This window comes from Stigmatopora nigra, chromosome 12, assembly GCF_051989575.1.
Source record: "Stigmatopora nigra isolate UIUO_SnigA chromosome 12, RoL_Snig_1.1, whole genome shotgun sequence".
In the NCBI taxonomy this organism is placed as follows: Eukaryota; Metazoa; Chordata; class Actinopteri; order Syngnathiformes; family Syngnathidae; genus Stigmatopora; species Stigmatopora nigra.
This window is the reverse complement of record NC_135519.1, coordinates 6,308,134-6,334,218: the sequence shown is the minus strand read 5'-3', so window position 1 is coordinate 6,334,218 and position 26,085 is coordinate 6,308,134. Positions and strand designations below refer to the sequence as shown.

The window sequence follows — 26,085 nt, the reverse complement described above, 5'->3', positions numbered from 1 at the left end:
ATGTTTATGACCACAAGTGGGCAGTAGCGGATAGTTTTGCAGGCGCGTCTTTGCTTGATGCGCATTTAACGCTCGTGTAGCCCATTTAATTAGGTACAACCCAAACCAGGCCAATTTAATTAGATTGTAGAGTTTAGTATATAATTTCAGCCAAATAGTTCAGTTTTATTGTGTTATTACATTATGTTGGCGTTCTTACCGGTAATATAACAATAATAATGAATTTTACAGGTGCCTCATTGAACTTACTCATTTATATTAGGACATATTGACTGCTTTATCTTCAGATTTTTTTTTTCAATTATTTTGCTGACAAAGTTTCCAGAAGTCACAACACAAAGATATCCTCATCTGCTTCAAATTGTTAATTTAGTCACAGTCTTTCAAGTGCTGATGATCTGGCAGCTTTCATGGATCTTCTGATAATGTTTCACAGTGACACAAATACACATCAGATGTGCAACACTGGATTCTACCGACACAGCTGTTACAGAGTCATTTTCTCTTTTTTATCCCCGAGTTCATAAACATAATAATTCTTTTTTGAATGAGCGTGTGATTTCACATTTCATGCATATCAGAAAAAGTGAAATTCATTATCGGATTGAAAACTTAACGCAAAAAAGACCGACAAAGTAAAATGCTTTTAAAACTGCCAGACACTGTTGTTTACTGTGTTTGTCTATTTTATGACCCTTTTAACTAAGAAGCACCATCACACTTGGCTGGTTGTCAAGCCGCGTACTCAGCTGCACCCAACATGAAATTGTCACCACGTGTATTTTCTGCCTTTTTTAGCTGTTAAATGCTATCCTCACCTGGTAACCATTGCATTTCAACACAGTGGAGTACAGTATACATTAATGCGTGAGCACAACGGTGGTCAACATGCATGGCAAGTTGGAGAACACTAGCTCAAGGAACCTCCTGCTGCACTAACATGACTCGTTGAATTGTTTACTGGACTGTCTTTAAGCTCTTCTCTGAAAAGGAGAAGAAAGCATTGAGCCTCAACTTGTAATTACCCCATGGAGAGCAATGCATCTCCCTCTCCATCTCCTCAGGAGCCCTTTGAAGGCACCCCATAGGGAGTTGGTTGTTATCAGGACACATGACTCATTGATTACTTCTTTGCAGGCTTCCAGGAACATAACATGGGTTGAATGTGCAGAGCAGGGGGGAGGGTGACGTCTTAAAACTGTGCACATGAAGTCTGATGGTGGTGATTCTGTGTGGACAGCCTGGCCAGGAGCTGGAACGGAAATTAGATGCTGTAAACAACCATATGTGTATTATTGTGCAGTATATAGTTATCCCGGCTGGCTTGTTAAAGTCCTGTTGAGAGCAAATGTAACTAAGCCTATGAAACTGGGACCATCTCTCACAGATTAAACTAATTAGGGGATTAGGAAGAGTGGAGAATGAATGTATAGAAATAGAGAGATGGATGAAGTGAAAAGAGGAACCAAAGACATAATCTTGCATGTGGCATTTTGTTGGGTTGCGGGATGTAGATTCTTCTGTATAATTTCCACAATTTAATACTACATAATTATAGAATACATGTCACATAGTAGTGATGAAGGGTAATGCACAGATCTTTATTTCCATGGGAAAGTGAAACTTTGCAATTGATGACGTTGCTGACTGCGTATAGCAAGGGTGTCGGACTCGGGTTGATTTCATGTGGGCTGGACCATTTTAGGTATGATATTTCGTTTTTTAAAAATAAATGGATTAAAAGAACTGGATTAAAAGCCCTGAATATTCAGTTTTTTTTATAAATCTAAAACAATGTTTATTTCAGCTTTTTAAAATATATTTTTCGATTTTACAAAATGATTTTTTAAACTAAAAATAGAAAAAATGATTAAAAAATTACAATTATTGATTTTAAAGGGGTAAAATCAGGAAATGTAATATACATCTATACTCTTCACTTTAATTTGATCCTAAAACTAAGTCGGCACTCATGATTTACTTTCCCGGGTCGGACAAAATGATGTGGCGGACCATATTAGGCCCCCGGGCCGCCACTTTGACACCTGTGGTCTATAGAGTAAAATTAACCCCATTTTCAAAAAAGTAGATTGGGTAATAATGGATATTGGATTTTAATTCACAATATGAACTTCAAATAGTGTGAAATTGCATAATATGGGGTTCACTAAGCACATGCAAAGGATATCAACGTAATGAATAGAAAAGGCAAAGCAAGTGAACCATGACTGAATAACAAACCCAAAATAGCTTTTGATGTTTCCAAGGCTTTCAATTTGGACACCTGTGGGCTTGATCCCAGTGACTGGCTTCTAAATAGCAACATGTCCAGTAGATAATAATTGGGTCATTTGCTCTCCAAGTGCTGAAATTCATGCATGTGTTGTTACTGTACATTCTCAGATGAAATAGACAGAAAATGAACTCCGTACTCAAGATATTTTGAAGCCCATGTTGAAACAATGGTGCTTTTGGAGGACAAAAAAAGCCTCGGAGCAAAAACAAGAAAAAAAAGAGGTTAGAAAGCTAAGAAAGGAATGTTGTCTACTTACCACAGGCTTGTCTTGAGTGGCCTTATCTTGTCAGAGATGAGGACCTTTTGTTGTGCAGATGATTTGTTAGCATATTTCCTTAGTTTGTTTTTTTTACCTTTCATATTGGAATGGCGTGATAATGGTGATTTTCCAGGCATCCTGAGTTTGCGTGTAAAAAGCAAATCACAAGTAAGATCATTTAGATAGAGGCTATGCTTTTGTTAGCAGGAGTTTACTTGATTACCACCATGTGAGCTTACTGCAGTTTAAAGGTCTATAATTCTTTATTTACCCACATTTAGCATCTCCTCGCCTCCCACCCTGTCTAACGAGATCTGGTCACTTAATCGGGGTCTTTTCTGGGTGTAGGCTCTACTTTATTTGTCAATTGACTTTTGGTGAAAGGGTGTTACGTGGAGAAAAAAAAGCTCATCACAGCAAGAGGTAGAAGGCCCACACCAAAACTAATTTCAGACATGTTTCGTTTGAGTGAGAAAAGGACTTTGATTTGCCAGGAGCTGTTAAAAACAGGGCGACGTCTACACTACAATTTTATTTAGCTATGCATAACTCAAATATGTCTGATAATGGAATGAATGAAATTAAGATAAACTGCATTTGGGAGGAATTATGGGTATTATCGCAGCAGTGGCTGATTGTCTAGTCTATAATTAGGTTTCTAGATGATGTAAATTGATATACATGCATGCTCTACACATTTGAACAATAAAAATGACTACTCTTATCTCTATTACTTACAAACACTGACATTTTTTAACTAGTCAGCTATTAAAAACCATTGAAACTTTAATTTAGATTTATTAATACGCATTAGCAGTGTAAAGAAAAACTATCTCGATGCAGTGTAGTACACAAAATCCCCCAATTCCCACAGTGTTCGCTTTAAAAAGCACTTTAAATACTGATATAGAAAAAAAGGGGGAGTGGCGATAGGCTGGATACATGATGGCAAAGCCAAAATAGTACTGCGCAGTGAAGTAATGGCCCTAAGCCCCTCATTAGACAGCAGACTCGCTGAGGGATGAAGGACGCCTCTCTGCAGGGGGCCACAATGTCAGTTTTTGCTATGAGAAATGGAAGAACACTAGGAATGTGTCATAAAGTCAGCTGAGAACAACTCAAATGGACCACTGTTCGCCTTATGAGTCTTACTTGCCGTTAACGGTGGCCTCGCGTTGTTTAACTTAATTCTTTATAGTGTACCCGTTGGCTTTAAGATACACTTACAGCCTCTGATAAGAATTCCCAGTCAGTCCTCCCAGTCAAAATGAAATTGACTTTTTTCGCCTGTCAGTTATAAGTAATTTGAATCATGTTAGAAAAGGCATATACTGTGTTTTTGGGAGTAGATTTTCTCCCTGCCAGAGAGGTGATCAACTCTATTTCTTCCAAAGTGACACTTTGACTATAGTCTTGCATTTAACCTGACAGTAAAGAGCTTTTCATTTGCCTTCCATTATGCAAAACAGCAAGAATACATTAGAGCTGATCTCTACAAAGACAGACGCAAACTGATGAGAGTTACTCCCCTGCCACCCATATTGTCGAGGTTTTAAGGATTTACACTTGTCAATTACTACTGCCTGGCGAATAGCATCTCTGTCTCACCCATTGGGCACACATTCCAAAACCCCACTTACTCCAACAACCCAAATCGTGTCATGTTGTACTTCTACCCGCTGATGTCAAGCTAAATACAGATCAGATCCTTTGACCTTTACTTAGATCCTCACCTAAATACAGCATAGCTCTCTGCATGACGAATCCACTTATGTTCAAACAAGGTCTCCGAGTCCCCGTGCAACAATGCACCAAATGTTGAATATAAATGTCTTGAAGTGACACGTGACAAGGGGTACAAATAGGCGTGGAGCTAGTAATATCCGATAATAGCATTCTAGCAAGGTGACATAACAACTGGGAGCTCGCACACTATTGTCACCCGGGATTAACTTCCCTCCTCTGCCTGTGTGGATGTGTGCCGTCCCTCCACGCAGGATCCAAAGGACTTCACTGCGGCCATTGTGGAGAAGGCATCCTGCGACCCACTACAGGATTGCCCAAGACGCTTGGTAAACACGGGAAATACAAAGCCCTTAAATGCATCCCTACTGTGTTTGGAGGAGTGCCATGACAACACATAGGGGATCTCCTGGAGAGCTGGGCTGTTTGTTAGCTGGAGACACACTGAGATATGTCCAAGATGTGCCCTCCTGTGCAATAGGGTGTAACTTTACCCTGTAGGCTGTCAGTCAAGTTAAGAAGGGCCTCACTGCAGAGACTGGATTTGTTTGAGGCTTGTGAAAGAATGCCAGTATGAACAAAAATGGAAATACTTGGAGAGATAATGGCGTATTAAGTGCAGCCTGGATTTTGGAGACAGGATATGCTTTGGCATTTGTTTTGCCAGATGACCCTTTTCTTTTTACAGAGGCTAAACTAAGGGGCATCTGAATACCACACACATTCACTCATTACTTTGGACCTATTTTTTCTTCATTTCAGCCAATAGGAAAATGTATTTAAAAACCATTACTTACACTTCTTTCTTAGAGTATCAATCTCAACAGTTACATAATCAGTGGAAGAAGCCACCACAGTCAGCTGATTGGTTGAGAAAAAAAATCCAAATGATCTGTCATAAATTAATGGTAGAGAATAATCGGATTTTGCCCTACAATCAACTGGAAGTGACCCTAAAATTTAAAGTCCTATCTAATCCTGCAACGGATGTCTCAACTTTTATGGATCTCGCAGAGGGACAATATGCCTGCAAACATCATTACGAGCAGAGCGATGAAAAGGGAAAGAAATCGATCCCACTAAAGTGCACCCGAGCCTAATCAATAGGATTGATCTACCAATGGGTGTGCGGGTGTCAGCCAGCATGATTTGATGCTTAGAGGATGCCGTCGAGCAGCCTGATCCAGTGTCACTGTATGTTTATTCCTTCGTTTTATGATCGCAATATTTTCAAAGCAGCGCCGACCGCATAATCCTCGATGAGGTCATATGGAGCGTGGTTTATTTGTGATGCTTTGAACAGGCACATCTAAGGATTTTCATACGTTGTGATGTTAAATCAATGTTTTTTTATTTGACAAATGCTCCCTTTAGAAGATGTTTGTGCTGGTTAATTCTTACTTTGTAGTTCTTCATTACACGTCACAATTTACTATGAATAAACCTGTTTTTTGGTAGATTACTTCGACCTATTGAGACAAGCCCTTCTACAGCACTATACATGTGGTCGCCAACAATTCTTTGAAGTTAAATCATGACCTCATCCAGATCTGTTGAAACTCTCTCACCAGCAATATTTCCTCTTGGGGGGGGCGTACATGCTTTAGTGCAAGTGAAGCTCATCTGTTTTGATTTTAATGTCAAAAATGCCTCATTCAAAATGACGAGGCAGCTCAGTTGCAAGCTGTCTTGTGAGATTCTCTAAGTCCCGTCCTTCATGTGTAAATCCTTCAACAAGCTAGTCAAGAGTGTCTGTCACCCTGGGTTGTCCCGTTCAAAGGAACTATGGGGTCAAACATGCTGGGTCAACCTCCCTAAAAGTAACAAAGTTAGCCTCAAACTAACCCCATTTTCTCTGGAAACACATGGGGCCCCCAGATAGACTCTCATTCTCTTTTGCTCTCCAGACCTGTTGTGATTTACTGCATGGGTACACAGCCCATATAAACATATCATCCACATGTCACCATCCAACCAACCTCTGGGACTCTTCACTGAGCTGTGGGTCCAGATTGTTAAGATTTATCTGCCTCTGTTCTTCCCATCATGGAACATCAGCCATGACCAGCTCACAAAATACTCTCAACAGAGATTCCATCAACTGTGCCAGTAGCCTAATAAATCAAAAACATTAGGGCTAGTGTTTTTTTCTTTTTTTTTTTCTCCAAACACATTCACCGTCAGGTGTTAATGTTTATCTTAGCGGCCGTAAAAGGAAGCTCAGTTGCCGGCCTCTTATTTACCTAATTTATGCCAGGAAGCAGTCTTGCGAACGGTCAGGAGAAGATAAAGGGAAGATTCACCATATGTTGTTTTTTTTATGTACCTCTTTGAAAAACATCCAGACATATATTCTGTCTTCTTTCCAGATTAATTGAATGAATGAAAAACTGCTGTTTTGCATTGCCTTACACTGGATTTAACCAATCTGTAGTCAAATGATTGGTCTTTCTACTGCTTCCAACATAAGATTCATTTTCTTCTATTCCCAGTACAAAAGGTTGAGGCTAGTCCTCGCCCCAAAAGTTTTTTTTGAGTCATGTTTCTAAGAGACATTTTTCAGTGTTATATATACAAATAACAATACCAAACTTTTGACCTCTTCACTTTGACAGACAGAATACACTTAATATTAGTTTACTGTATAGATTGCTACTCCTATCTTATTTGGCATTTTGATTGATTTCAAAATATTCCCTACCTCTGGGTAGATAGACAGAGACAGTTGTCTGAACCTTTGGTTGCAGTGACTCGATACTGTGTGGAGGATCAGCTTGTTCCCTGCATGACCCCCTGACCTCTGCACTGAGAAAGGGGTGGCTTGTCCAAATCACTCAAAAAACAAGACCTCAGGGAGTCCTGTGAGTTGTTAGTGGAGTCGACTGAGATTACCTTTGCATGCTTCACAGTATCATGTTTGCTTGTTTGTTTTCAACCTTGAGATATAAAAACAGAGACATGGACACTCATCAAAACAAGTGAAACATCACATCTGCAATTGTAATTCCGACTCCATGAGAGCATCTTAATTATCTTCTGCAATCTCACACTCTGTGGAGGCTCTCTTCACTGCTTTTGTGAGTGCCATTTTATTTTATCTGGGGAGACCAAGCCACCCACTAACAATACCTGTGGGACAAAAGCAAACAAACCAAGGAAGAATATTGACCCCAAAGAGATGCCACACCTTTTCCAGTCCCAATTTCCCTCAGCTGATTCAATTTAATTGGACAGTTTTCCAAATGCTTTGAAGAAAAATAGTGCACATTGATGTACATCATAGTTTCAAGCATTTTGTAGCACTTTGGTTGTTTTTTTTATATGTTATAATGTGTTTTTTTTTTCGATTTGGGGGGGGGGGGGGTTTGAAAATAAAAATAAGATTGATACTTTTAAATTGATGCTCTTTGCAAGGAATAATAGAATACTTTAATGAGTGTTAGACTTGAGTCAATTAGGCCTAGTATTGTTTGAACTGAGGGAAACTAGAGCTATCAAACAGCCCTGAAAGTGCTTGCTGTGGATTTATGGCAACTTGGAGGAGAGCAGTCACACGTGAAGGAGAGCCAAATAGCGTGGTGGAAGGAAGCGGAAAGATCTGAACACAAGTAAATTGCTGAAAGAAATGCTCATGCTGTAATGCAAAACAGATACCTAAGCACTGTGAGAACCATGCATTTATATCGACTGCTAATGATAATGCTATTAACTGAACGAATAAAGAAAGGGTGTTTACAATGTTAGTTTACGAGCAGACCATTACTAACAAGGTCACTAACAAGGCTAGACAGTGACCTTGCACCAAATGAGACAGAAAATATGTCAAATAATTAAAAAAAAATATCATAAGGACAAAACTTTTTCACAGTCACACGCAATGGAAAGAAAAAACTACAACATTAGGGTCTATTGTACCATCTGATTAAATAGACGAGATTCGCCATGAAGATCTGAATAAAACATCCCGGTATAAAGACATCCTTTAAATTACTTAATTGCCAGAGTTAGAAAATATCAGGCAGAATCCTTTATTATGTTCTTAAAATTTCCAGAATATCAACAATTGCCATTGGCACGTGTCATTTGAGTTCTATTGGATCGTGCTCATGTACATTGGTAAGAATATATTGATCATTCAATGGATCTCAGTTGAAGAAAAAGGTCACAAGTGTCAAGAGGAATTTACGTAGGTAGGTGAGGGACTTGTTAGTGGCCATATGGGGACAGAAAAAAAGTGCCATGGGGCTGCAGGGGGGTACCTGTTGGGTCCCATGTATTCCTGTCACTCTGATCTTATCAGGGGGCCTGGCCAAGAGGAGGACCAGCTGTCACTCTCACCGTGCTTTTGATGTCCTCACACTCACGACTTCAGAGCAACCAAGATTTGTTTTTGTCCGTGATGAGAATGAGTGGCTTTCTTGACGGGTAGGTTAGCTCGTTCCAACCCTCTCAGGACACGTGGGCTGGGAGAGTTGAAACAAATAGTTTAGAGCCTCCAGGCTTGACAAAAGAGATGCAATCCTCTGAACTGACACAGGACATCCTGCTCATAAAACAGTCAGGACATCCTCACAGAGAAACCCAGTCTGATAATGGAGGAAGCAGCATGCATTCAAAAGATACAAACACACATTCACTGACTCCTTCCCCCTGATGAGCTCAAGACTTCTTTCCAAATGTACTTACTGTGCAGTCTGACTAACTTTTGATTCTATTTGCTCACTCAAGCTCAAACGATTGCATCCGCCACATTTAAAAGAAACACCAACAGGTTTCAAACCACTAAAGATGTCATTTGCATGTTTTCGTTTAAGATTACAGAGTAACCTCTTGTCTAATTACTTGTTATTATTCTCTAATTGTACAGTTTGAAAATGACACACTGAGTAACCACATTCGTGCCCTTAAAACAAACCATGACACGAAATGCTCTTTCACTATTAATTTGTGAAAGTGAGCGAAAAATAATGTCATTTAATTAAAAAAAAAAGTCTCAAACTACAATTTCTTTCACAAAAACAACTACCAGAGTAAAATCTCACTATTTAGATCTACCATTATTTAACAATAATTGTAACAGTGAATGTTATGGCACAATTAAAAGGTTTCTTTTTGGCAAAAGTTTGAAACAAACACTCCTTCGTATACATGCGCAAGGATTTTCTCCACCAAACAATTGCTTGGCAGGGGCAAATGCACTTACTTTGCCCTCTGTCACTGTGAGTGCGTGCTCTCCATACACTGCGAACTTTTGAACCACCCCTTGACCACAGCTTGAAGGGAGATGAAACAATGGTAAGCAAACACAGTGGAGTGAATGAAGGGATTAGCTATTAAATGACAGGATGTGCTTAAAGAGGAGCAGGTGGTGGTAAAGGAAGGACCCGCTTAAGCCTAGCGAGAGTGGGACGGCACGAATCTCTTTTGGCTTGTGGTACGCCATTTGCTTCAGCTTTCATGCCTGCACGTCTCAGTGGTTTAAAGTTGCTCCGTTCCTTCACTTTCAATCTCCTCAAATCTTTCTTCTCTATCTGCATTGTCCACTTTTGCAAAAACTTGAGGAGCCTGCTCCTTAACACTGGCCGCAGATTATTGACATTCATGAGAAAGGACATTCCGGTCCAGCCCTAGTCATATGTACAGCACAGTAAACTTAAAGACAAAAGATACTATACCATGTCGTCGTCATGGTTACCTTTGGGAGGTCATTATATCTGCAAAGTCCAGGCCAGGGGTGGGCAAACTATTCCACAATGGGACGCAGTGGGTGCAGGTTTTCATCCTAACACATTGAGAGGGCACCTTTTTACCAATTTGGTGTCCTACAAGGGCAATTAGTGGATTGCAGTCAGGTGCTTCTTGTTTTCTGCAGAAATTTCATTGGTTTAACTGTCTCTACAGTTTGCCCATACCTGGTCTATGCCTTTTTTGAGCATCCTATTTTTTGTGTACATTTTTTTTAAATTAAAAAAGCAAAGGTGGAAAAACTTTCATTTTAAATATTTTAAAATTGTTTTTACCTGAGAAAACTCACAATAATACTAAACCCACTAACTTTATATATATACAATATATGGTTTCATATTGCAGCCTTAAAAAATGAGAATAAATAGTCTATGAAAGCTCATCCTCCACCAACAAAAAGCATGATTTCCATGCTGCTGCCAACAAAAAGCCAGACATTAATGAGTTTCCGAGCTGCTGCTTTTATCAGAATCCACATCTATAAAAAGAGGCCCCACTCCCTTGGCCCAAGTTTTCCCACCAAGGAATCACGTTCCCATTCACGTGACTCAAACACGCCCAGCAGAGAAAGTTACACACACAATAAGTACAGTACAACTATTGCAAGAAAACCACAACGTGGTAATTTCTTGTGAACATTGTTCAATTAAACCAAAGGTCAATTCTAAGTGCATTATTACATTTCCGTGTAACAAAGTTGAAAAGTAAAGAATGGAAGCAAGAGATGTTCCACAAGCCGAAACGAAATCGGATTTGTGGTTACCTCATCCCATGTAAGAAGAGAACCCCCTCCAACTCTAGTGACCCAAGTCAAAGTTTAATTTGCACCTGTTTGCGGCACGCCCTTTGTTGTTCTTAGTCCTCTGTTGCGTTTGTTTGCGATGTTGTTCGTGTTTCACAGTTGTCACATTGTCACCGAATTGTTAAATTGATGTGACTATGTACTCTAGGGATTTTTAATCATTTGTTTTTGCTGTGGTTGGACAAAAGAACTCCGATACTTTGACTGTCGTGCTACAATCCAGCTCAGTGACCTTATATGTAACATGTAATAAGATCACTGTCTAAAGCAGCTCAGTCACGCGCGTTCTCAGTGATCGTTTATCCTTTTAATGACACCTTTGCCTATTTTTATCTCGTTGAATGCAAAGCGGTGATGTTGTTAGCCAACACATGCAAGGGGGAAATTCCTTATGATTTGGGAAGTTTAGATTCTAGTAACCAAAGTAAGCAATTGCTGCTGTAATAATAATAATACAAATAATATTTCTCAACAAACCATCATAATAGAATTAGTCTATTTACAAAGCTGCGTCCGATTACATTCAAATAGATGGTTCTTTGAAAAGTTGTGATTTGTTCTGTCTTTGCTTTGGCAAGCAGCTGAGATATTTCCACCGAGTCTTTGTGGTGTCAGCACAAAAAACGCTATGATATTGATGAGAAGTGACATCTGCCCATGTGTGTTCTCGCATTTGATGTCAGAGTCAGAGCGCCTGAACAGCAATCTGTGTAATGAGATCCCACACAGCATCTGTAGTCCTTTATTATAACTTGACAGGCAGCCATAGAGCATATTTTGGAACACAAACACCTTCTACACAATGTACATTTATACTTGACTTCAATTTCTATAAAATACAAGCCATCCCATGTCAACACCTCCATAAAAAAGGACCCTATGTGTGCTCACCGCTGCATTCACCCCCATGTTATCCACCCCCAGACTATTGTTAAACTAACACACAAGTAAAAGTATTTCTTTAACACATTGCCTTTAAGTCAGAAGGCCGTCTAATTATCTGTAGATCATAGACCATGCTGCGAACAAAAGGGAAAGTGAGACAGACATGCTGAACATGAATAGAAGAGAGCAGCGACATCAAGGATATAAAACACCCCACCAGTCCGACCCCTCTTTTGTAGATATCCTCGGAGATGAGCCAGTACTACAGCTGCAAAGGTCAGCCAGCACGCAAGGTCAAGCTGACGCTGTCCTGCTTTACCCAACATCAAAGTTAAGTCCAGCTCTCTCAAAGTCTTCTTCAAAACAGAAGCTCTAATCCTACCAAGGTCTGGCCATCACCCTCGTGGAGAACACATAGGGTGTACAAAACCCAAATAGTTGATTTAATTCAAGTCATTTGCTGAGTCCAAAATACTATCTTTGATGTGGATGGAGAGCTTTGCCCTTAAGACCCTAATCTCGTGATGCATAAAAAGAAGAGCGCGGCTGAGTTGGCCTTTAGTGTGGACTTATGCTCTGAGAAGTTTTTCTTTTCTTCTTGAAGAGCAGGGGTTTATTGTTTAAGGAGAATAAGGCTAGATCAGAATGAATGAGAACTAAATACTGGTTTCTGTAGTGATTATACCTGCAGGGAATTCAACTTTTAAGTTCTGTAAGCTTCTTAGAAAATTACAGGGGAGAAAGTGTTGTTAGAGATGACCACAGGTTAACTAAAAAAATCTTTAAAATATTTTTTTTTATTTATACTCCATGGAATTCTTTGTGCTTTAGCCAACACACACAAAAAATTAAATAAAACCAAAAGCCAATGATATGTTAACTTTCATCTCAATGTTATGCGCAGTGATTTTCAGTTTTTGGTGCTTTAACGCAAATTTATTTACTTTTATTTGAATGTCTGAGTAGTATTTCACCAAACTAATTAAGCATGACTGTCTGGGTCAAATGTTGAATCTGCTACTTATTAAGCCAACAGCTGGTCCAAGTCAGGAAACCAGATAAGGAGCTGTTATATATATCTGTGCTAAATTGGTTAGCCACAGCAGGATGTTTGTCATGATTAACATGTTTAGTTTTCTTCAAGGATGTTGTTTACTCACATTTAATAGTGAAACAAATCATGTTTTAAAAGGCCGGTACAAACATATCCAATATTCTGTGTCAATTGGCATTTTATAACTATTTTTTCCTGAGCTAGAATAAAATCTGCAGACAATAAGCCTTTGCATAAAATGTTGTTTTTATTATCCATGTACACACTTTTTTTTTTAACAGTGAGACATGCATTGAGAAATGGATTAGAATAAGATAAATATTTACAAATAAGTAAGAATAAATGTGTTATACAAGCATGCTTTTACCACTTCACCCCCACGGAAAAATCCAAGTGTTAGTTTAGTTATCACATTTTTTCCTGCAAAACAATCAGTGCGAAGAAAGAAAAAGTGTTGCAAGAGCTGAGTTCACTAACGATTTGTCTTCTTTCCTTGCGCCAAAACAAATAATAAATATTTATTATCTTCTACACCAGGGTCATGACCTTTAGTGAAGCAGGCTGAAAGCGCCGTATCTTCTTCTTCAAGGCTCGAGAAGCTTTAATTCGGCAAGCGGGGGGCTCCGGTCGTGGGACTTGCTGGAGGGGTTTTCCGGCCACAGTGGGCCCCACAGAAGCTTCGGCCCATACTAGGTCGCCCTCCTCCTCGGGGCCATCCAGATGGTCCCCCTCCTCCATTGACAGGCTACTGTCAGAGTCAGAGAAGGATTGGGAACTCTGGCTGGACTCACTATCGCCAAAGCGGTTGGTGGTGTTATCACTCATTTCTCCGTCACTGCTTGGCGCGATGGTGGAGTGGAACACTGACATGCACTCGGCGGAGTACTCAGACTCGCATCGAGGTGGGTAAAGGCTGGACATGTGGTATGGTGCTGGGGGATACCTAGCATTGAGTTTAGTGTTGAAGGAGTTTGATGAGATGGACGGCATGAATGGGTGATGTGGTGCTATCCATTTGGTGCTCATACCACGGTTTAAATGCATGCTCATTGGCGTTTGGGCATAGGGCTCTTTAGGTCTCTGACGTTGGAAATTTTCACCATCAGATAGCCACTTGGTAGCCAATTGTTTCTTCTTTCTCTGCTCCACAGGATGCTCGTACTCCCCGCATTGAGTTCTGCGTGTTTTGCTAGGTTTGGTTGCAACTGAAGTAAGGTGTGGCTTTGGATGACCTTTGTGGGGGTAGATTACTCCAGGGCTGCATTGGCTTGAGTCAGAGCAGGAACTTTGTTTGAGCTCCTCAGTTGGACAACAGGAGTATTTCTGGATGGGCTTCCCCTTTCCTGTTCTTCTTGGTTCTGCCTTAGTTCCACAAGATTCTCGGGTGCGTTCTCCGGATGAGTAGCTGTGCAGCTGTCGAACCGCTCTGGGCTTCTCCACACTTTTTCGCCGGAGTTTTATGGCTTTGGTTTTCCGGTCAGCTTGTCTCACCTTGATCCTCTGAGTTCCAGCGGGAAGGAATTTGGCGTGGACGAACTTGGGGGAGTCCATGTGGCTATTTTGCAATTTAAAAACTTGACTATCTTCTGCGCTTGAACTTTGGGAAGTGACTGGTCTTTGCTTCTGAACCTTCTTCTCTATCGGTTTTGTTTGTAGGCGTGCCTTATTATATGGATTTTCCGTTTGGCCTCTTGAGACAAAAGCAACATGTGTCTTGTCTTTTCTGAGTGATGAAGTCATTACCTCATCAGAGCTGTACTCTCTTGCCACAGCAGGATACGAATGCCCATATGAAGCCTCCCGAGGTTGCACAGACTGTTGGCTTCCTGCATTATCAGTTGTTTCTACACCGGAATGCGGCATGCGATCCCTCATTGGTGCATTATCAATTGATATGATGTTTGTGGCTTTTGTGAGAGGAGGTTGAAGAACAGATACAGGCTCTTGACGAAACGCAGTCACGACTTCTGGTGGTTTCCTATCATAGTTGGCATTTGTCTGCATCGCATCTGGAATTGTTTGAATTTGCGTTTTGCTGGAGCTCCGCTGGAGGAGCTTGTCAATGTAGCCCAGTGTGTTGGTGTCATAGCCAATTTCAGTACACTGGAATGTATCAGAATCGCTGACTGGGGGCTTGTCCCCAGGTATGTCGGATTCCCCAGCTTGGAAAAAGATTGTACTTTGGAGGGCGACAGCATGTAAGGGGCTTGGGTAATGGTACATTTCAACTCCATTGCGGGACATTAAATTGCTCTGGAACTTTGGGTCTATCGTAGAGATATTTCGATTTGGGCATAAGGGTTGTTTTTTCCCATCCATTTGTTTGTAGATTAGTCCTTGTGTCATCATCTTGTCTAAGTCACCTGAAAAACACAATAAGGATACAAATTTAGCATGCATAAGACAAAGAAAAATCAAGTGGTCCATATAGAGCAAAATATCCTAAAAGGATAATATGTAACTGTGTTCAAACATTGCAAAATTATACTTCAATTTCAAGTACTACCAGTCAACAACTGGATATTTTTCATAACTGAAAAGAACAGAACAGATTGCCTACCTGTTGACACGGGTCTTGGCCTCGCAACTTCAGGGACAGCAGAATTGCCTCTAATTCTACTGCTTCCCAAATGAAGACCTATTCCCCGCGTAGGGTTGGCGTGGCCCGGACCTTCATCGGCAGAACGGCGACGGTACAACTCAGCTTGTAACGCTGGGTTCACTTGATGATTAGATGAACTTGTAGTAGGGAGAAGAAGACTTGTCTGGGATGATGACAGGCATTCACTATACACTGATGTGCAGGAGTTTGACAAGGAGCAAGAGCCAGCATCGCTGAGCTCATAGAAACCTGGAAAGAAGACAATTACTCATTTAGTGTTATTCTATCTTTCGATGTACGTACATACTAGTGTTGGTTGGGTAATGTGAGAATAAACACCTGAACTTGGTCTGCTGTCACTCTCCAGTTGTTCAGTGGAGGCCTTGCTTACATCGAGTTTCAGTTCACTTATTTGTTGGTCAAGCTGCTGGAGGTGAGTTTTCAGTCCTACGTCCTGTTTCCGAAGACGGGACTGTAAGAGAACAAGATTATTAGTATTTATATATATTAACTAACCCCATGTAAAATCTGTGGCCAGAGTTTGGATTTTGGTATGACCAAATAAATAGAGATTTGGGGAATTGCAAAAACAACTTCTTTAAGACACCCAGTGTACAGTTTATAGAAATAGGGGCACTACTCAGCTGTGGCTGATCATTAACAAGACATGGGGGAGAATGGAAAAGCAATGGTGGGTAACTCATTTCTCCCCCACAGCGAAGGCTGGCCATTGTGTAAACTGCTTAAAGGAACCAAAGCCTGGGGGTTGGGAAGGTTGACTGTTTGCTCTGGAGCCAAAACAGGCTTTTTACTGTTACAGTTGTTCAAGGAAACTAACTTTGTAACATTACATGTACTTTCTTGTATCAAGATTGAATTGTTTACGAAATGAGGGAAATTGTGAATTATTTGCAATTAAAGTAGACCATTAATGTAAATGAACACAGGATATTTAGCAAGTTTTCAAGTTAAAGCCTCATATGCATGCCAAGTACTACATTATTCTAATTTAAGGCATGCATAATTAAGCCTCTTCCTGCTAATGATTCTAACAGTAGCACACATGGCAAAGCTTGTCACGGATGGAAAGTCACATTGCCAGTTGTCAGCAACGCTCACGGGCAGCACAGATTGTCACTCTTAAAAAACAGCACATTATCCCATCTTTTATTATTTCCTGGCATTAGTGGGTAATAATTGCGACTCCCCCCCCTGCAGTCTCCGACACTCACCCCCCACACACACAAATACTTTTCTATAGGAGTGAAGCAGATTTATGACTACAAAGCTGTTTCCTCTCTCCAGCTGAGTGCTTGAACATTTGCTAATAAACCAAAACATGCACATCAGCAACTGCAGCATTCATAATCCACATTTCTTTAAAAAACAATCTCATCAAAGGCTTCTTATTTGGTCATTTTTAGTGCAATCTATATATCTTAACAGCTCTCTTTTATGACTTTGAGTTTAAACAACTTCCTACCAGCTGTTGCTTGAGAGCTGTGAGGGTCGCCTCCAGCCGCTGCTCCTCTGCTCCCATCATCCTGGCATCCTCCGATCGGTGGTGCCCACCAGCCAGCGTCTCCTCCCGGCCGACTCCCAGCGCCCAGCTCACCATGTCGCCCTGTCTGTCTCGCAGAAGATGGAGTTCTTGCAACCCGGCCAAAGCGGCCTGGAGCCTCTCTCCTACTCTGCTTCGGTCCATTCCCACTGCGGCGCTCATCATCCCAGCGTAGGAACCCTTGGTGCTCAGCATGCTGGAGGTCAAAAGGCGTGCATATCCGGACAAGTGAAGTAATGAAGAAAAAGTATCGGAGTCCAAAGGGCAATGACTTGTTGAGGCTATGTGTGGATGTTTGAGACTGCTGTTGACCCGCCTGGCTTTTAAAGTACCTGATAAAGCTACCCCGAGCCCAGTGGAGATGGAAGCTCCTCCTACAGAGCAAATGGCCTCGTTCCCTATTGGCTGCCCCCCCTTGGCCCCATTCAACATCTGGTTCTAATCTTCCCATTCAAGTGTTCCCCCGAGCTGCCAGAACACGTAGCTGCCAAATGTACACAGTGCGCCATTATGTGTTATCTTGCATTCCAAATAACACACTTCTTTCTTTCTATCCATTTATCCATCCATCCATTCATTCATCCATCCATCTGTCTTTCAATCAGTCTGTCTGTCATTCTGTCCCTCAGTAAATCGGTCGTTGTTCTTTCTGTCTGTCAGTCGGTCAGTCTGTCTGTCTGTTCAAGTCAGTCAGTCTCTTTGTCTGTCTGTCTGTCCCTATGTCAGTCAGTCTTTTGTCATTCTGTCTGTCTGTCATTCTGTTTGTTTGTCTGTGTCTCTCTGTCCCCCTGGTAGTCTGTCTGTCGGTCTGTCGTTCTGTGTGTCAGTCAGTGTCTTTGTATGTCTGTCCCTCTGTCAGTTTGTCTTTAGGTCATTCTGTCAGTCAAACTCTCAGTCTGTCTGTCCTTTTGTCAGTCTGTCTGTCGGTATGTTTGTCTGCCTGTCCTTCTATCAGCCAGTCTGTCTGTGCCTCTATAGAAAAGAAAGGGACAACTGCGCACTCTTGTGGTGTATCAAAGTGCGTTGCGTGTGTGTGCGTGCGTGTGCGAGCGTGCGATTTGCAGGTGATAAATAAATCACTACAGTATAAATATAAATCCTTCTCACTAACCTAGAACTCTAATTAGCACTTGCCTGTCTGCGCTGCAAGTCACGGCTGTCTCTTTAACACTATTAAATGACCCTTGCAGGTTATAAAAAAAAGATCAGAATTCATTTGCAACTAGAAAATAATGTAATTGTATAGAGACGCACCTAATAATAGATAATAGTTTCTCTTGGCAGTGAATACTTGACACAAATCACAGTATACTATTTACTCATTCACTGCCATTGAAAGCAATGAAGGCATTGAATGAGTTGAATTTGTAGCGACTTCCCAAATACTTGTAAGCAGTGGTTTTCACAGTAGAGGGCAGTCTCCCCTTAGTTTCCCTACACTAGTCCTCATTCTTTATATACAGACTACTATATTGTTTGATTCCCACACTCTGGAACCTTGTGGTTTGCCGAGGCCTTTAATCCAAGGACTGCTATTTTATCACAAACAGTGAATTTAATCTCCTCTTCCTTCCATCACACATTTCTCACGCTGTCATCAAGATACTCTCATTATAGTACATATGCAGTATATTGTGAAACCCGCTATTCCCAGAGATAGCGTCATGTCTGTGGGATGCTGCAGACATACAACGTTGCATTGTGAAGCCTGGATGTCCCCCGTGCCCCCATCGCCTTCAAAGGCTGCCATACAAGGTGACATCAACAGGCTTACCCACGTACTCATGAAAAATAAAATGCATGAATTTTACTCATTCATTCACTTTCTGAACCACATATCCTCACATGGATCACACACAGGGGGTGCTGGAGCCTATCCCAGCGGAATCAGTGGCCAGCCAATTGCAGGGCATGAGGACACAGACCACCATTTGCGCTCAAACTCAGACCTCAGGGTGATTTAGTGTCCAACCAGCCTACCATGCATCTTTTAGGAATGTGTGTACATGGGGAAAACCCATTCAAGCCCACACAGAAGTACTGACAAGGGTTCAAACTCAGAAACCAAAACTATGAGGCTGACATGCTAACCACTCAACAAGACTCCACAATGAGATGCTCCAAAAGAGATTTGAACCCTTATCTTCTGATTGTGAGATCATACCAACCTGAGCTGAATAGATGGGGGAAATCCACATGCACTGTAAGTTACCATCACTATAAGAAGGAACATGTAATGAGATGAAGAACAGGCAGATAGAGAGGGATATAATGGGAGTTACAGCAACAAAAAGGTGGGCAAGATGGAAGAAACCTAGATAAATTAGGGGTGCTGTCACATGGATGACTCGACTAATTAGCCACAAGTGGGAAAAACAACCTTTACATTCAGTCATCGCTACCATAAGGGTTCAATGTTACTTAAACCAGACAGAAGAGTAAAAGTATTTAGTAGTTCTTTCATTCCCATGAGTTTTTTTTTCATGGATAAAGAATTTCAAAGAATGGATGCCTATTTTAAATGGATTAAACAACTCTGAATCCCACATTTTGAATGGCATGCAGCCCTTGATTTGTGTTCTGCTTCGATGTTGTTACTCTCTAAGCTACTACATGGATTCTTACATTGAGACAGTCTCAGCACAATTCAGCATGTCAGCTTTCTATTCTTTGCCAGTGGAGCAGCGCCACCATCAATCTCCTGATGAGATCTTAGATTACAGGCTTGAATATGTGGGTTTCAGCTTTGATTAGAACTTGTAAACCAAAAGAAACCCCCCAAAAGTAGATTGAACTGCACGTTGTCTCTTTTCTTTGTACTTGCTTTACTTTACTTGGTAAAATAGGGATATTGGGTTTGTATGGAATTGCCATAAAGGGGTTAATCTTTTTCATTCATGTGAATTAGTACTAAGAATTGCAAGTCAATTGACTATTCAGCTATTCCAGTTGTGGTGAGTGACTACACACGTCAAGGATTGGTTGATAAATTGAATCATTTAGGAAGGTCTGCCACTGTTTAGATGGCTTGAGAAGGTCACTCTACACTGCTGGACCTGATCAACTCTATCTTTCATCAACTTGTCCCTGGCTTGCGGTTGGCTTTGACGTGATTTGCCCTTGGAGTGCAGAAGCCGGACATATGAGAGAGAGCTTTATGCTGTACGCTCACAAAATTATCTCCTCATCAAATTTTATTTGAGCCGAGCAAACTCTGCAAGTGAGTGAGACTGGCTTCCATGCACTGGAGTCCTGTAAATCATAAAGACATCGGTCTACATTAACAGTGATTTAGCATTGCTTTGCTATTCAAGAGCGTTTGTAGCGTTCAGCCAAATTCCCAACAAGAAGCAAAAAAAAAAAAACAGTAAATGTTCCATTCCTTTTATGTGACAAGCAAGGAAATACTCTGGAAAATACATATACACGCATATAGCATATATTATTGTTTGCAAAAGGAAAGCCTTAAATTAGGTACATACCCAATTAAATATATGTTATGTTCATTTTATGACATTTTTTTTACATTGATGTTTGTCTGACCTAAATTGTTTACATATAATATTGTGATCACTTCATGTTTACATAGGCATTAGATGAAGAAAGATTTACTTTACAGACAATAATGCAGGGATAAGTATAAAAATGATCAAGAGATTGCAAAGGACGCTCAGTCCGTTTTTGTTGTTGTTGTAAATACTTTTTGGATTTGGCATGATTTTTCATATAAAACTCCACCAACCTCTTTGCAGATAAAGTTAGTACTCGGTTTTAGTTGTCAGATACTAAAAGAAGCGCTTTATCTATTCATCTTCATAGATCAAACAATAACATAAATAACTTGAGTTTTGCAGACATGCAATGTCGCATTGGCTCAACCGCTGCCTAAATGCATCAGTGCAGTCGGATATTCCATAACATGGAGTTTGTTATTACAGCCCTGACAGAGCTACTTTTAGACAAAAAGTCTCAGCATGCACATGCAGCAGCTTTTTTTTCTTCTTTTGGCTGAAGACACAAGTCATTGTGCAATTGGATTCGAGTCTACGGTCAAAAAACACAACTGTGGTCCGATGGGACGGCCCAAAGACATGTTTTGGACAAAGGACTTCTGTTTTGAGAATGGATAATGTTTTCATGTCTTCTTGTGGCATGCCATTTTCAGAAATTTAGCTCACTCGACTAAAACGGTATATAAACTATAATTCTTGCCGTAGTAATGCCCACAGTTAGACACTCTTGCTTCTGAGAAGTTTAAGCGAATCAAAGAAATGTGCCTACAAGTTGACCCCATGTGAGGAAACAAAGGCAGTAAATTTAAACCGTTCATTAGAGTACGTTTAGATGTCCATTCAGGATTTGGGGGGACCACATGTAAAAATCATAGGCTGACCCCTTAACACTTGCACCCGAAGGGTTCAAGCTGTCTTCTGGTGTGTTAATCCGCCTGATGTCCTCGTGTGGCCGAGAGGAGATGGACTGGAGGCAATGAGGTTGACAGCACCAACACAGCTGGCCTCCAAAGGGTGAAAGTCTCCCAAGACAATAAAGACGCCCAACACCCACTTTCACCAATCTGAGGCTTCCCCCCAACAGGAGAAAAGCCCAATTATCGTAGCCAATGTCTACCATGTGCACTTCCAGCTAGAAATTGTCCAGGATTGAGGATCATTGGAGTGTGTTTGATTTGGACAATAGACCACACAAGATTGTTTTGTATTCGTATAAATATGGGAAATAATTATGACCAGATTAATGTTTACTGTTGCAAAAACAAAGCTCAGAGTTTGTATTACAGATGCCCGTTGATCCGTGAAAAATATACAAAGTGGAACAAATAATTGGTGCCTCAGATTTGTCTGAAGAACTGACAAATATATTTACGTGGACATTTGTTAAGTTGTTAAGTTTTGGTTGAGTAGTTTGAAATCAACATTTTAAGTACTGTTAAATAGATGTCAGATTAATTAATTACAGTAAATCCTTGCTCTGAGTATGGACGACAATTTCAACAAATTTAAACTTTCAGGTACAATTTATTTTTGTTTAACCCAACAGGGCACCCATTTAACTTTTGGCTGCCAATTACAGTGGTAGAAAACTTTAAAATTAGAGTTACTGTAGCTCAGTTAAATCAATTCTGATTCCCTACTAGCAAAAAACGAAACGTGCAAACTACGTATTTTTGTTACAAGATCATATAAAGCAAATGTTTTTACATTCTAAAACATCACTTCTCAGATATTTGAAGAATGAACGCTATAAACTAAAAGCTCTCTGCCAAGGTCCTTTATTCCAAGCGATATCCTCCTTTGAGCAAGACTTGACACCTTTTATAGCGGAAGCTGCAGGTCAAGCTGGGAACCATTTATTTAATGTTACAATGGGAAGTGGAGGGAGGCGGTGAGACCATTTCACAAGTTGCCTGTTTTACTTTGGTAAATCCCTTATTCCTGTTTCTTCTATATTCTTTTCTGAAGGTTGGGTTTGCATGATGTTTATGGTGGTTGGGGGTGCAGGGCGGGGACAAAGCCATTTCAGTTTGACAGTGAGATCAGCAAGTGATGCTGGTTGATGTCTTGCGTGGGGGCAGGAAGAGGTCTGCTCCCTTTATTGGTCATCCATCTTTTCACTCGTCGTCTATAAAGCGCTTATGTAAATCCTTCTGGTATCAAATATCAGCACAGGTATTTGAAAAGTTACAAAAAATCCCCTATTTCAATCTGGGTTTGAGTCTTGAATTATTTATGTATCTGTGTTTGGTAGGTAAATACCATTTAATTTTTTTCCCGGATGGTGTGACTGATGGATGTATATCTTGGATCCGAATGGGTTGAACTGAGTTGCCCGGATTTTGGAGCCAAAGGCAAAGGCGGGTGATAAGATAGCGACGTTTGAGGGGCCTCAAAACTTGATCCCTGATATTTTCTCCTGGTGAAAAAGTTTTGAACTTGAGTGAAAGAGCAAGGCCAAGGTGCCATAATATAGTCCTTCTCTCCAAGGCCGGGTCTGACGTAGGGAGTCTGACGCTGGGCAGGACGGCACAGAGAAAGTCTGTGTGGAAAGCCAACAACAGAAACTCTGTCACCTCGCTACATTTCGTGGAATCCCCCGCGCCTTTCCTTCTGTCATTGACAGCATCCTACAACAGCTGGATGTTGACTCGGTTAATTGACGAGTGGGCACGCCATTTTGTTTTGGGAGCACGGTGAAATAGCAGTACGTTTTTGTACATTACATATTTTTTGTAAACATTATACTTGGAATTTGGATGGAAAAATGAGGGCTGATTCCTTCAACCAAAAAAAACAATAACTGCGAAGTTCTTTAACTTCTCGGGGGCATGGTTGGGAATGTCTTTGGTTATTGTTATTCATCAATCAAGTCATGTTACGCTCTAATGTGGCAGTTTTATGGGACTACTGTGTAAAAGTGGATTAAGTCTGGAAAACACAGCTCTAGCAGGAATGTCGTCAAGTCAATGTTGCATGGCAATTCTAAGCTTAAAACACTTAACTCAAAACTATAATCTTTAAAGTTCAAGATTGAACTATTTCAGCTATACATTTTATATATAGCAGCAAACTCCAAACATAACCCTTCAATAAAATTGCCTCACAATGGTCGTGGGCGAATAAACATTTTAAATAAATAGGCAGAATATTAATTGTATTCATCCTCACAAAGTGCGTGGGGGTGATGTAAATGAATTGGTTCCCAGCCATTTGCCAATAAGGAAAATATTGAAATTCTTTCATATTTTTGGTCAAATACACAAATCCAACAGTACTATTGGTGGCCACTATTCAAGCCAAGACTTGTAAATTGACACTTTTTCTGACCATCATAAAATAATTGATGCATTCAAAGATCCCAAATCCGTCGCAGCATAGATTCAACTTTGGCTGTGTTTGTGTTGGATGTTTGTAGAGTTGCTAAGAGAGGGCTTGTTGACCGTATAACACTGGCCTGGCTCCAAGGCACCAACCTGTTAGACTCACTTTATCCCTTTGCCGCTGTCACATCATCAAATAATCCCCTCTATTAATTTCACTCCAAAACATACACCACATAATTGATGACGTAATCAGAGTTTGTAACCAATCCAACGTAGTATTTCCGATAAACAAGATCAAATATTTTGAGCCTAGTTTAACAGTGGAGATATTTTAAGAACGCCATCAAGCACCTTCACATAATTCCATCACATGTTAAATGTCCATATGAGCCAAGTCATGATTTCTCTCTTATGCCTGTGCAGAAGTTTTCCTTGGCACTCTGAGGCAAATAACATCAAGCCATCAACTCTTCCTGCCAGCTGGGCGCCTCGCACTCCCTACTGTTAGTGATTGATGAGGGTTGCTTGAACATGACCACTGAGGAACACTCACAACTGACCGAAACCAAACACTATACGATTTGACATGGTGAGAAAAATTTCAGACTCACAAAACTTAAACTGTATCTATTGTCTGTTAAGCTGTGAATACAATTTATCATCTGTAACTAAATACTCATACAATTTAAATATTACTTAGGAATATAGTCATAATTTACTCACCCCAAATCCATTTTGCCTGTACACAATATCCATGCTCCTTTCTTTCCTCCTTCTTTTTGGTCCCTCTTCTGATTGGTTAAAGCAACAGTTATAACGACGCTTGTTTAATGCAGCAGAGCCTGCAGAACTGATTGTGAAGGCCTTGAGGCAGATTTCTGACACTGGCAACAAAGAATGGCTGAAATGTGATTGGTTAAATGCTCGAATATGAAAACACACACATTACAGTTCCCATGTTAGGGTTGTTATGATGGTTTCCTTCATAAAAGCTTTCATGTTAAGTCAATTGAAGGCTCTAAAAAGTGTCCTTAGATATAAATGGTGTGATTTTCAGTGACTAGTGGGCTCTCAGACTCTTACCCAGGGTTCTGTAGTACACCCACAACACTCATGAGGATAAGCGGTATAAATGATGGATGAATGAATACATCGAATTTGTTGCCTTTTTAAATTTGGGGAAATTTTCCTTGTTCATTTTCCAATGACATTAATCTTGGAAGTGGTTTGAGAACACATTTCTTGGCTCGTTCAGGTTGATCTACTACTATTTAAAATCACAAAAAAAAAGGTGATGCTGGGTCACCAAGGCAATGACATGTATGTTATTCTACTTTTTAGAAAGCAGTTTGCCGTCCAAATGGTTTTTTAAGTGTTATCCTAAGCTCAAACATTAGACATAAGGGTGCTATAAAGTTTCAACTTTTCATGTGCAGTGTTCATCCCTAGCCTGGTTACATTTCAACTCCGTTGCCAACTGTGGCCATTACAGCTGATTTTATTGACCGTAACGACAACATTACATTTATTGGATCTGCTGCAGTAAAAATATTGATTCAGTAGTCTATGATCCAAGGTCTTAACAAAGTACACGCGGGAATTTGTGGGTAAAACTGCTTTGCTTTCACTGCAAATATTAGCTTTAATAATGTTGGTAAATAACTTGTCATGCAGAATAATTTGTCCTGGAATTATTTGGTGCAAATGCCTGAGCAAGACAAATAGAGTCAGCTTGGGTACGATAACAAAGAGGTACAGAGTCCCGCTAGGTAAGACAGTGAGGGCAAGTTAGTCATGACGTACTGCAGCCAAGAATAATCTACATTGTTTGAAAACTATCTTGGGGTCTTGACAGATGAGGTATAGACTGGGTTGTGCTTGTGGGTGACTGAAAATGAAAGATTTTGTCTTAGGTTCAGGATAAGGTTGGTCTGGAATCACAGTCCGTTATTGCATAGATTTCTGCCTTTTTTTCAGTGAGCAGAGAGCTACATTTTCCGAGTTGAATAACTCCTTCCCCTCAAGTCTTTTCTCTTCCTAATCCACCCCTCGTAAATGTGCAGCAACTTTTTTTTACGTGACTCAGAACTGTAGTTGGAGTGTCTGTGTTCTAGCAGACAAACTGGAGATTGACGTATAACCTAAACTCGAATGTCAACTTTTGCCTAGAGCGGGGGCGTCCAAACAGGCCGCCCCCGAGGACCGAAGAGGGTGCAGATTTTTGTTCTAACCCATCCGGCTTATTTTCCTAACCTGATTTTCAGAGGACTGGTATAACACACACAAACTTACCATCATAG

At 40.6% G+C, this 26,085-nt stretch overlaps 1 protein-coding gene and 1 long non-coding RNA gene across 6 annotated transcripts; both read right to left on the bottom strand.

The window, feature by feature from the left end:
- Positions 1–187: 187 nt before the first annotated feature.
- On the bottom strand, positions 188–10,143 carry LOC144205462 (uncharacterized). Of its 5 annotated transcripts, XR_013328097.1 has the most exons (8): positions 9,994–10,143; positions 9,502–9,925; positions 8,558–8,761; positions 7,191–7,234; positions 7,000–7,103; positions 2,553–2,693; positions 2,242–2,365; positions 188–1,252 (listed from the first exon to the last, which is right to left on the bottom strand). It is a non-coding gene; the product is annotated as an uncharacterized LOC144205462 (long non-coding RNA). The 5 variants fall into 5 exon arrangements; XR_013328095.1 differs by lacking the exon at positions 2,242–2,365; XR_013328098.1 differs by lacking the exon at positions 2,242–2,365 and having other exon boundaries at positions 7,000–7,098.
- Positions 10,144–13,008: 2,865 nt separating this feature from the next.
- Positions 13,009–17,389, bottom strand: dact2 (dishevelled-binding antagonist of beta-catenin 2). The gene is made up of 5 exons (XM_077730436.1): positions 17,280–17,389; positions 16,870–17,143; positions 15,726–15,858; positions 15,345–15,635; positions 13,009–15,147 (listed from the first exon to the last, which is right to left on the bottom strand). The coding sequence occupies exons 2-5, from the start codon at positions 17,140–17,142 to the stop codon at positions 13,313–13,315; spliced, it is 2,532 nt and encodes an 843-aa protein (XP_077586562.1). The 5' UTR covers position 17,143; positions 17,280–17,389; the 3' UTR covers positions 13,009–13,312.
- Positions 17,390–26,085: the final 8,696 nt, after the last annotated feature.

Bases quoted from the DNA above. Each gene is read 5' to 3' on its own strand.
- dact2 (XM_077730436.1), bottom strand. From the start codon at position 17,142: ATGCTGAGCACCAAGGGTTCCTACGCTGGGATGATGAGCGCCGCAGTG. The intron at 15,859-16,869 runs GTAGGAAGTTGT...GTTCTCTTACAG, and splicing joins CAGCTCTCAAGCAACAGCTG to TCCCGTCTTCGGAAACAGGA. The intron at 15,148-15,344 runs GTAGGCAATCTG...TGTGTTTTTCAG, and splicing joins GCCAAGACCCGTGTCAACAG to GTGACTTAGACAAGATGATG.